This window comes from Eretmochelys imbricata, chromosome 1 (genome assembly GCF_965152235.1).
Source record: "Eretmochelys imbricata isolate rEreImb1 chromosome 1, rEreImb1.hap1, whole genome shotgun sequence".
In the NCBI taxonomy this organism is placed as follows: Eukaryota; Metazoa; Chordata; order Testudines; family Cheloniidae; genus Eretmochelys; species Eretmochelys imbricata.
This window is the reverse complement of record NC_135572.1, coordinates 250,329,790-250,341,828: the sequence shown is the minus strand read 5'-3', so window position 1 is coordinate 250,341,828 and position 12,039 is coordinate 250,329,790. Positions and strand designations below refer to the sequence as shown.

At 46.8% G+C, this 12,039-nt stretch overlaps 1 protein-coding gene across 5 annotated transcripts in view; it reads left to right on the top strand.

Moving 5' to 3' along the window:
- WNK1 (WNK lysine deficient protein kinase 1) overlaps positions 1–12,039 on the top strand; it is a 170,543-nt gene that overhangs the window by 54,751 nt on the left and 103,753 nt on the right. For all 5 annotated transcript variants that reach the window (XM_077827393.1, XM_077827384.1, XM_077827375.1 and 2 more), the window contains exon 2: positions 5,495–5,667. In XM_077827393.1, coding sequence (XP_077683519.1) covers positions 5,495–5,667 — 173 coding nt within the window. The remainder of the gene's footprint in view (positions 1–5,494; positions 5,668–12,039) is intronic.

Sequence of the window (12,039 nt, the reverse complement as noted above, 5' to 3'; positions counted from 1 at the left end):
GGGAAGGAACGGGGGCCTGACGATATGTACCCAGAACCACCCGCAACAATGTTTTAGCCCCATCAGGCATTGGGATCTCAACCCAGAATTCCAATGGGCAGCAGAGACTGCGGGAACTGTGCGATAGCCACCCACAGTGCAACAATCCGGAAGTCGACGCTAGCCTCGGTACTGTGGAAGCACTCCACCGAGTTAATGCACTTAATGGACTTAGAGCATTTTCTGTGGGGACACACACACTCGAATATATAAAACCGATTTCTAAAAAACCGACTTCTATAAATTCGACCTGATTTCGTAGTGCAGACATAGGCTTACTCTGTATTCACAAAAAGAAAAGGAGGACTTGTGGTACCTTAGAGTCTAACAAATTTATTTGAGCATAAGCTTTCGACTGAATGCATCCGATGAAGTGAGATGTAGCTCACGAAAGCTTGTGCTCAAATAAATTTGTTAGTCTCTAAGGTGCCACAAGTCCTCCTTTTCTTTTTATCAGTATAACTATGTCACTTGGGTGTGTAAAATCCACATGCTTGAGTGATGCAGTTATACTGACCTAGCCCTCAGTGTAGACAGCAGTAGGTCTGCAGGAGGGCTTTTCCTGTTGATATAGCTACTGTGTGTCATGGAGGTGAATTAGCTCCCGTTGGTGTAGTAGTCTTTACTGAAGTGCTGCTAGCTGCACCGCTTCAGCATTTTAAGTGTAGACCTGCTCTAGAATAGTATTAAGGTGAAGTTGGTACTTACTGGTGGTTCAGTGGACAAGTGGTGTCTCCTCCCTCTGCCCTTTCCCCATATGTCTTTGAAGATAATATTGCATTAGAATACTGGAGCAGCAAAACTTAAGGCCTCCCCCTCCTTATTTTCCTTCCATTGTGAAAATACAACTACTTACCCCAGCTTGAAACTTGCTGGCATGCATTAAGTGTGCAAATGTGTCCCAAACTATTAGCGCAGCATGACTTCTTAAGCAGATGCTTAATTACTCACTTCACTGCTTTTGCCATGACTTTCTGCCAGTGCTCAGTGTTGAGTGTCTGTCTTCAGCACAACAGTTGTATCTATAGGGACATGACATCAGCATTGATGTAACCAGTGAGGACAAAATGGCTCAACTTATGCATGCCCATTATGGGTATGTATGTAACCAGGAGCAACATTAGTTAAATTCTCTTTTGAGCTTTGGTGGTAGTATTGCAATGATGTGAGGAAGTTGAATCATCTGAGTTTGGGATGAGATGTAAGGTATTTACAATATGAGAACTTAATATAATGGTCTAAAACTGATTTTAGCAAAGTTTGTAATAAAGCACTTTAGGTAGCATAAAGTTTATTTTTACAAATGCATTCTGATGAACACTATACACCTAGAAAATTATAGCATTGGGAATGCATTAAGCCAATTTTAATAGAGAAACTCAAGACAGTAGTAGAGAGAAATAAGGTTATTTCCTGACTTAATCTTGAATGGTTTTGCTAAGTTTGTGGCTATAATTGTTTATAATAAACTTAAAAGCTTGATAGACTTTTTCAGTAATAAAAGCTGGTCTAAAGTACAGTCTAAATATTCACGTACTGAAACGAGTTTAGTTTGCAGATTGTCCAAAAACAAAAACAAATATTTATTGTGTAGTATCAACACAAGTACATATATATTATATAATTTTTCTTAAAAGTATCTATATTTGGAGTCAAGGCCGTGGAGCAGTGGCCAGGAACATGGTACACCTGATACTGAGAGCAGAGAGTCTCATATTGAAGGTTTTATGTGCTGGCCCAAATATTGAGGGCTTCTGCCAGGAAGCATGTGTATATGATGTGCTGATACACGGATATGTCGATTGTGTGTTTAAAAATGTGATGCATTGCTTTTACTGTCATTCATTCATATTGTAGAAAGAAATGCTATTTAACCTTTAACTGGTCCTTACCTGGAGTCTTTACTGTCTGTCTTATTTTTAGGGAACAGAAAGGTCTTATTAGTTTCAGTCAGACTGCAAAATCAAATCTACACTTGAGACATACAGTGACATGAGACCTATAAACATACACTTGCCAAAGACACACATGCAGTAAGCATGTATGCTCTGTTTTTACTTGGAAAGTAACCATAATTGGCATACATTCATTCCTGAAATGGGAAGAATTAGAAATATTGAATGTTAAGTTACCTATAAGCCAAATAACTTGTCATATGACCCTTCAGTCATATCACTTCATTCTTTTGTTTTACGATAATGCTCAAACAGGTTTATAAAATATAATTCAGTATTTGAGATGCACATGTTTTAAAGTAGGCCATTGTGGCTGAGTAGTTTTTACAAAGTAGGTAATGGTGAGCTGTATATATAACTCAGGGTCAGCAACCTTTTAGAAGTGATGTGCCAAGTCTTCATTTATTCACTTTTAATTTAAGGTTTCGTGTGCCAATAATACATTTTAATGTTTTTTAGAAGGTCTCTTGCTATAAGTCTATATATTATATAACTAAACTATTGTATGTAAACAAGGTTTTCAAAATGTTTAAGAAGTGTCATTTAAAATTAAATTAAAATGCTGATCTTACACCGCTGGCCCACTCAGCCTGCTGCTGGCCTGGGGTTCCAGCTAGCAAGGGGCCGGCAGCCAGAACTCCAGACCAGCAGTGGGCTGAGTGAGGCTGGCGGCCGGTCTGGGGGTCCGTCCGCTGGCTCCTGCCGGCCCCGCTGCCGGTCTGGGGTCCCAGCCCTGTCCACATAGAGTAGGTACCTACCTTCTCCCTGGTTCTAGCCATTCTCTTCCTCTCTCTCTGCACTGAGATGAGGATGGGAGTGTGCTGAGCACAGGGCTGGGGGTTGGGGTGCAGGGTCTGGCCAGGAGCTAGAATGAGGGAGGGGGCTCAGGGTTGGGGCAGGAGGTTTGGGTGTGGAGCGCTTACCTCGGCAGCTCCCATTTGGTGCTCAGGGTGTGGGTGGGGATGTGGGGGGTGCACGAGTCAGGGCATGGAGTGTGGGGGTGCAGGAGTCGGGGCTGTGTGTGTGTGTGTGGGGGGGTGCAGGAGTCAGGGCAGAGGGCTGGGTGTGTGTGTGTGGGGGGGGGGTGCAGGAATCAGGGCAGAGGGCTGGGTGTGTGTGTGTGTGGGGGGGGGTGCAGGAGTCAGGGCAGAGGGCTGGGGGGGTGTGTGGGGGGGGTGCAGGAGTCAGGGCAGAGGGCTGGGGGTGTGTGTGTGTGGGGGGGTGCAGGAGTCAGGGCAGAGGGCTGGGGGTGTGTGTGTGTGGGGGGGTGCAGGAGTCAGGGCAGAGGGCTGGGGGTGTGTGTGTGGGGGGGTGCAGGAGTCAGGGCAGAGGGCTGGGGGTGTGTGTGTGGGGGGGGTGCAGGAGTCAGGGCAGAGGGCTGGGGGTGTGTGTGGGGGGGGGTGCAGGAGTCAGGGCAGAGGGCTGGGGGTGTGTGTGTGGGGGGGGTGCAGGAGTCAGGGCAGAGGGCTGGGGGTGTGTGTGTGGGGGGGGTGCAGGAGTCAGGGCAGAGGGCTGGGGGTGTGTGTGTGTGGGGGGGGGTGCAGGAGTCAGGGCAGAGGGCTGGGGGTGTGTGTGTGTGGGGGGGGGTGCAGGAGTCAGGGCAGAGGGCTGGGGGTGTGTGTGGGGAGGGTCGTGGGGGTGCTCCCAGCCCCCTGTCCTGAGTGGCTCACGACAGGGGGCTGGAGGGGATATGTCGATTCCACCCCCTTCCACAAGGTCCCCGGAGCAGAGAGCGTGAGTGCGCTGTGGCTCCGCTTTTCCCTCTTCCCCTCCGTAGCAAGGGTTGTCAGCTGATCGGTGGCAGGGAGGGAGAGAAGGAGGGGCAGGAACCCAGCACACTGGGGGACAAGGGAGAAGTTTGCCTGCCCTGCAAGGAGAGAGCAGGGGGGTGGAGAAGAGCGGGCTGGGCCGGGCAGGATTTTTAGTGGCACGCTGCTGTCTGCTGGGGTCCCTGACAGACAGCAGCGTGCCATTGAAAATTGGCTCACGTGCCGTGTTTGATTTTTTTTCCTCATTTTCATCTGGAAAATCTTTACACTTCTTGCACTTGTCTTTAAATTATGATGTTCCATCTGGAAAATAGCCTCAGTTCCTCCATAACATAAGGCTTCAGTGGAGAGACTTTTTGAAATAGTTAAAGATCTCTAAGTGAATAAAGGATAGTTTGGAGAGATTAGCGTGGCTGTGGCTGTGTCTACACTACAAGTTACTTTGTTCACACTTCTGAGTGAAGTAAATTATACCAATCTACAGGTCTTCACCAGAAGCCCTACATTGGTGCAGCTGCGCTGCTGTAGTATAGATATAGCCTGAATACTATTGGGAAGTCACATTTAGGGAATATCTACTTAACATTTTGGAGCGAGCCTCCTAGCCCAGGTTGATGGATTCAGACTATTGGGGCTTGGACTAGTCCTCTAAAAGTAGCTGTAGAAACAATGTTTTGAAGTTGCGGCTCGCACTCTGAAGACCAACCTTCCTCCTGTAGGCTTCAGAGCCCGAGCTGCGACTTCAAAGTACTGTAGTGAATCCATCCTCGTAAGAACTGGTAGTTAGGCTGATGCAAGAATTCTTCCATTAACATAGTAGTGTCTGTAATGGGGCTTAGGTTGGCGTACTTTTTCTCACCCAAGAGAGAGGTCGAACTAGCTGTCAGTCAGGGGTGTTAACTAAGTTTTAGGTGTGGACCAATCATAAATCTCTAAATGTAGAGTTCAGTCCTATACTCTTGATATTGATCTGCTTGCAGCAGGGAAATACTAACATGTTTAGTCTGCATACAAAAGAGGCAATTCTGAAGCATATTTCTTAATGTTTGGGTATCCTTAAATGTATTGGACCACTGTATCCGCTTCCCCTAAGCAATAGTAGCTGTGAATCTGACTTTTGGCCAGGGGGTGGGGAGAATAACTGACTCGGAGGATGAGTGAGCCCTAGTTTATACTACAAACCTATGATGGTATAACTACATTGCTCGGGTGTAGAAGATACCGACCTAACCCCTAGTGTAGATAACTCTGTCGACAGGAGGACTTCTCCCATTGACATAGCTACTGACTCTTAGGGAGGTGGAGTACCTGTGCTGACAGGAAAAGCTCTCCTTTTGGCATAGGTAGTGTCTTCGCTATGTGTTACAGCAGCACAGCTTCACTGGTGCAGCTGCGCTGCCATAGTGCTGTAAGTGTAGACAAGCCCTAGGAATAATGACTCTCTAGAGAGCAATTGTATGGCATAAACTACTAAATCCGGTAAAAAGCTGAAGTAATAGAATGCATCTGCAGTTATATAGTGCATTTAAAAACAAAAAAAACACGAAATATGCAGTTGAATGACAATTGGGTGGAGTGAATTGCTTGTAAGAGAATAAATCTGAGTGGACTTCAGAATCTTACTAACGTGCAAGAGTCCTGTCACGTTTTCAGCTTGCTGCCCTTCCCATGTTTAAAGTGGACTATTTTCGTATAGGTTTTTATATATAACCTTTCTTTTTTTTTTGCTAGGATCGGAAGCTGTCAAAGTCAGAGCGACAGAGATTTAAAGAGGAGGCTGAAATGCTGAAAGGGCTCCAGCATCCTAATATTGTTCGGTTCTATGATTCCTGGGAGTCTACAGTGAAGGGAAAGAAATGTATTGTTCTCGTGACGGAACTTATGACATCTGGAACGTTGAAAACGTAAGTGAGCTCAAGCACAAGAGAGGTGTGTGATAATGATTAGCCATGAGATCAGAAAGCTGAAATAAAATGGAAACCAGTGTTTCTTTTCATAATATCTAAGGCCAAAGACCCATTGCTGGAAGGGAGGCAAACTAAAGCTTTCTCTGTAATCCTAAAATTACTGCTCAAGTTGGATGCTATTAGCCCCATAATTAGAGTAATTGGCCATCCTTTGAGGTAGTGAGATTGATAAATTGTCTCATACCACTTTCTAGTATACACAGGCAGAAAGTTATATTTAATTTCAAGGATTGAGGATACAAGCAGTGATCCTATTAGTCTCTTTTCTCCTGCTGATAATAGCTCATCTTAACTAATTAGCTTCTTACAGTTTGTATGGAAACTTCCAACTTCTGTGTGTGTCTGTGTGTATATGTATATGTTCCATTCTATGCATCCGATGTAGTGGACTTCAGCCCACAAAAGCTTATGCACTAATAAATTTGTTAGTCTCTAAGGTGCCACAAGTACTCCTGTTCTTTTTGCGGATACAGACTAACATGGCTGCTACTCTGAAACCTATTAGTCTCTTTGTATCTCCCCCGCCCCCGTCTTACACTTAAAATGTAGTGGTGTTACAGCCATCTTTGTCCCAGGATATTAGAGACAAGGTGGGTGAGGTAATATCTTTTATTGGACCAACTTCTGTTGGCGAAAGACAAACTTTTGAGCTTGAACAGAACTCTTTGAGTTTCCTAGCCCTGAAGAAGAGCTCTATGTAAGCTGGGGGTGGGGGAGATACAAAGAGACTAATATGATCACTGCTTGTATCCTCAATCCTTGAAATTAAAAACAAGACAATAAAAACAATTTTTTCTGCCTGTGTATACTAGAAAGTGGTTTGAGACAATTTATCAATCTCACTACCTCAAAGGATGGCCCATTACTCTAATTATGGGGCTAATAACATCGAACTTGAGCAGTAATTTGGGGCAGGGATTGCTTCTTTTGTACAGTGCCTAGCATAGTCAGGCCCTGATATTTGATTGGGGTCTCTGGGTGCTACCGCAATACAAATAATGCCTAGAAGTAAGAAAAGTTATTTGAAAAGCTTTCTATTTAATGGAAAATTTATGGGGAATTTCTAAAGTCATTTCTGAAAGTAAGTGAATGTCTAAACTTCCAGACTGTAATTGAGCTCTCTGTGAAACTGTAAATCTGTTTTAAGCCTGAGCTGAAGTGAGCATTAGGAAATTGAGTTGCAAGGAAGCCCTCTAGTGGTGACTACAAGCTTACAGAGAACATTATACTTCAGTGCAGCTTTGCAACTTCCCTCGGTTTAGGCTAGACATAATTGGGTGTTCATTGAACATGTGCACAGTTTTTGCCTATTTGGAACTGGAAATCCTTAAAATTGTGGTGTGTGTGGCTTTTTTTTTGGGGGGGGTGAGTGGGTAATAAAGAAGAGATTAAATAATTCATTTAATTGTCCTTTTAAGTCTTTAACAGGACTTGAATTCTAGTGAATAAATAGAGCTGGAAACAGTCTGTGTAAACAAGTTCATAATCCATTCAGTCAAAATACCCTGACGTGCTTGTTTTTGTGAGGTTTATTGATGGCCACAAATGAGCACAGAGCAGGAAAAATACCTTTTTTCAATGAGAATTCTAGATTATGTTCGTAGGGGAAGTGCTTATCCCTTGTGCTGCATCTGTTTCTCTGAAGTGTTACAATCATGAATGCTTTTCTACCTGTGCCATGCCAAGGAACTGTTCAGGAAAGGGTTGTGTCTCTCATCTACCCCCGTCTCTCTTCTCTCCTCCCCCCCACCTCTGGTGGTTCAGCCTTCAAACAAGGCTATGCTCTAGGTTTATTGTTATAGATCCTTAATGTAGACTAGTTGTTGGCCTATTGGAAAGATTTGAGGTGGTTGTCACAGTTCAGAGCAGTTGCACCTGTATTTCCCTGCTGTGGTACAGCAAGGGCACCTGCTCCGGCCCCTAAACTGTCCCTTTTCATGGGTGGAGACATGGCTTTCTCCCCCTCTGGACTGTGCTATTTCCAGGCTGAACACTTCCCTACCTTCGCTGTCTCATTCCCCAGTATAAGAGTGCTTTGCTTCTCTGCTCCAAGGTGGTACATAGTATACATGCCCAGAGTTTTAAATTACCAAACTGCTTTTATGAACAATCACATTTTTTCTCAAGGTAAAAGCATTACAGCGAAAACACTTTAAAAACAGTAAAAGAATCTACACATGTTAATAAGCTTACCAGACATCACCCCCTCACTCCAAGAAGGGCCCAGGGTGGTGATTAGTCCTTCAAACCCTGCCTCTCCCCCCAGTTTTTCATTTGGACACAAGTTGATCACAGCTTCAGCTCAAACACACACCTAAGTCTTATGGGCAGGGCCGTCCTTACCCATATGCCAAGTACGCATCTGCGTGCTGCTCCAGCCCCTGCTCCAGCTCTTCCCCATGGCCCCTTCCCCTGAGGACTGCGGCAGGGGTGTGGCCTGCCCTGTGTTCACCAGGCAGCAGGAAGTGGAGCGATCTGGCCCCAGCTCGCTCCACTCCGCCAGCTTCCAGCCATGCCACCGGTGAAGCTCTGGATATGCACCCATGTTTCAAGTGTGTTAGGAGAGAATTTGGTGCATTCTATTTGTTTTTGCTATTGGGATTTGGGAATAAAGTTTTAGTGTTAGGTTGGGTTGTTGGAAGTTTTTTCAGATGGATGGAAGGGTTTTGGCACTTGAGGAATTGTGGGAGGCAGGAAAGGACTGGATGTTTATACTAAAACAAGTAAATAGTTAACAATGACACTTAAAGATAATTTAGGTTGCAGACATAATCCATTATGCTGAATGGGTCAATTAACATCTTTCCAATCTGCAGACTCAAGAAAAGGTAACAAACTTTTTTACACTGTATAAGTCTGAACCGTTCTTGTTTGTCTTGTTCCAGATTACACACAGCCTAGTTGGTAGGCTATGCTGATTGCTAGTGATGCCAATATTTCTGCCTCTCTATTTTGTATCTTACACGTTTTTGAAACCAGATCTCCCCTCTGGGAGGTTACACATCCTTTCATCATTTGTTCGGGTTTGACAACAGTTTTCTGCCCCAGAATCTCTCCAGCCCATGAGTCTTCCCATTAACCTTCTGTTCCCACTGGGGATCAGATGAGTCTGAGCCCAGGACAGTACAACAGGACAAGCACACTAGTTCCTGAAGTGGGAGCCTATCTGCCACCGCACCGTGTGCCCCAGGCTGTGTAACTGCTTTCCTCTAAAAGTTCATTCACATAGTTGACTCTCTGGACAGAAGGAATAGAAAACTTTTAGGTGAAACATCTTAATCATCATTTTACTGGATCAGATTTGGAAACTTAAATGGACTGAGCTTCCGCATTGCCTAATGGGAAGATAACTCAGTCCTGGCTTACCTCAATTCATGGGTGGTGGGTACAATAAGCCAGGGGAGGCGCTGCCTCTCCTGGTGCGGCTGTGGCCACTGGACCCCTGGTTGTGGGGTTTGGTGGTGAAGTTTTTGCTTTATTATGCCCTATGCAGGTTCCGGAGCGGCTGAGGAGGCACATACCGCCTCCTCAGCAGCCTTGAAACCTGCATGGGGCATATCAAAAACATCTTATGCAGATGCTTTTCCCCTGGCTAGTGGGCGGGTTGGGTCTGGGGAGGGGAGGCACCACTGCAGCCAGCCCCAGGCTCCTCCAGGCATGGGAGGCTTGGCTCAGCTCGGCTCAGGGCTTCAGCCAGCTCGGCTAGGGCTCCTCTGGGCAGGGGAGACTCGGCTCAGGGCTTTGGCCAGTCGTGCCGGGGCTCCTCTGCTTGGGGGAGCGCTGGGCTGCAGCTGGCCTGGGGCTCTTCTGGTCAGGTGTGGGGGTTGAAGGGGCTCGGGGCTTCGGCCAGCCCAGAGCTCCTCTGGGCTGGGGAGGGAGGCTCAGGGCTCCTGCGGCCAGAGGGCCGGGGGGTAATCCTGATGACCCTTTTGGTTTGGACTGTCATTTAGCTGAACTCCATGAGTAGGGCCTTACCAAATTCATGCTTCAGAGCCCAGTTGTGAAAGCAGCCGCTGCGAAGTTTCCTGGAGCTGGAAGAGGCTCCCGGAGGTGGAGGTAGGCCTGATCTCCCCATTGCTGCTGGGAGCACCCTAACCAGGGATCCTAATTGCTAGTCAGGGCTAGTGGTGGATTAAAACATGGGGCCTGTGCCCAGGGGCCCCAGACAATTTGAAAAATGGGTGCCCAGCCCTGGCAGGAGCCATGGGGTGGAAGCTCCAAACCCCAGCAAGAGCTGCAGGGGCTGAAGCCTGAAGCTCAGGTGCCCTGAGTGGAGCCATGGGGGCTGAAACCCCAAGCTCTGGCAGGAGCCAGCAGGAGGGGCAGAAGCCTGGAGCCGGGCAGAAACTGTGGCAGGGTGGCAGCCCTCAGCCTGAGCACCCCAAGTCCCAGCTGGCGCCATGGGGGGTGGCAGCAACCCCAAATCTGAGCAGGAGCGGTGGGGGGGGACAGGGTGGAGCTGTGGGGCGTGGCAGCCCACAGCACAGGTCCCTGAGCTTGGGCAGGAGCTGCAGGTGTGGAAGCCCTGAGTCCCGGCTGGAGCCTGGGCACAAGGCATGTGGGGAGGGAGTGGAAGCCCCGGATCTCCAGCGCCCTGAGCCTGGGCAGGAGCTGTGACGGGGCGGGCGGTGGTGGCAGCAACCCTGAAGTTTGGACATCCCAAGCCTTCGTGGTGGAGACGGCCCTGAGCTGGGCAGGAGCTGTGGGGGCTGGAGCTGCTGGGGGTGGCAGCCCTGAGCCCCGGCAGGTCTGTAACCCTGGCAGGAGCTGCAGGGGTGTGTGGGAGAAGCAGTAGCCTGAGGCTGCAGCAGGCCTCAGCCTGGGTGTCCTGAGCCCAGTGCCCTGAGCACTTGCAGGAGCTGCGGGGGGCAGAAGCCCCCCACCCGGCGACCTGACCCAAAGCAAGAGCCACAGGGGGTGGAAGCCCGGAGTCCAGCTCTGGGGCTGCTGCAACACAGAAGTGAGGGTGGTACATCCTCACTTCTGCACTGCCTGTGGAGGTGGGTCTGGTCTTCCTCCGGTAACAGCTATGTAGGGGAAGGACAAGTCCTGTGCCTCCCCAGGCCTGCTGATTTCGGGAAGATCAGATTTGATGGGAAGGGCTTATTTGCAGTCCTTGACATGTTTTTCACAGTCGTGAAATTGGTAGGTCCCTAGCCATGAGGGAGACTTACCAGTCTCACAACTTTATGCTGCTACCCATGACGGTAGTGTCTGAGTGTCTTCCACATTAAATTGCTATAGCAAGTTGCCTAGTGGACTTCATAGCCTTCTGCTCATTTCCTTTATCTGAATGTGGGAAAGTCTGCTTTATTGTAGGGCTGTACTCTGGTTTTTTTTGAGAGGGATTGGGAAGCGGTCATCACAACCTATTTTGATTTTTTTTTTCCTTAAAGTTTCTAATACAGCAAGAGAATAACTGTGTTTGTAGACTCTTATGGCTTTAATTTCATGTTACTTTTTAGGCCCTAATCCTGCTAAGGAATCTGCCTGTCCAAGTCCTAATGAACGTCAGGGTTGTCTGTAACTAAAATAAAACATGTTTCCATATCTTTGGCAGAATTTGAAAGGGACGGTCAAATTTGTCTGTTAGTTTTGTTTTGTAAAGCAAGCCTATAACATTCTAAAGAAATAGTTTTACTAAATAAATTCTAAATAAGTAGTTTATTAAATAAGACCTGCAGTGTTCACATGCATTCAAATGGGCTGCAAACAAAACAAAATTATCTGGTCTATTTTCATTGTGAAAGATTAGAGAAGTGTAAAGAGCATAAATATAATTCAGATTTAAAACTGTTTTAGGTTTAATTTAAATTATCTAACAGGTCAGGATACTTAATGTGGCTTTTTAAAAACTAATGTTCATCTAAGAACTGCTTCTTAAAGCCAATGAAATGTTCATTGCTGTTTTTTAAAAGAGAGATGCAGTGTTGAGTTGGCTGAGCCATTTATAAGACAAAGATATTCAGTTTTCAAAACTGTTTAGAAATGGTGTTCTCTTTTTCCGTTAACTGAATGGGGCTCACGTAGCTCAGAGGAAGGATTGCACTTTTATGTCAAAGACTAGACTTTGTTCTCTCTTTAAACAAAATTTAACTGTTAAAAATAAAAAATGACTGTGATGGGTTCCCCCCAGGGTGCCACCTAGAACTGGGGTATCACTGAGCCCCCCTGACCCACCAGCCTGGGCTCCCTTTACATTGTACTGCTGTGACAAGCTGCCCAGACCACATACAGGTAGGGACACACCCAGCTGCAGTTACATGCAGACGCTGTGATTTTCCCTGCATGGGAAGACTCCAGCTAGGG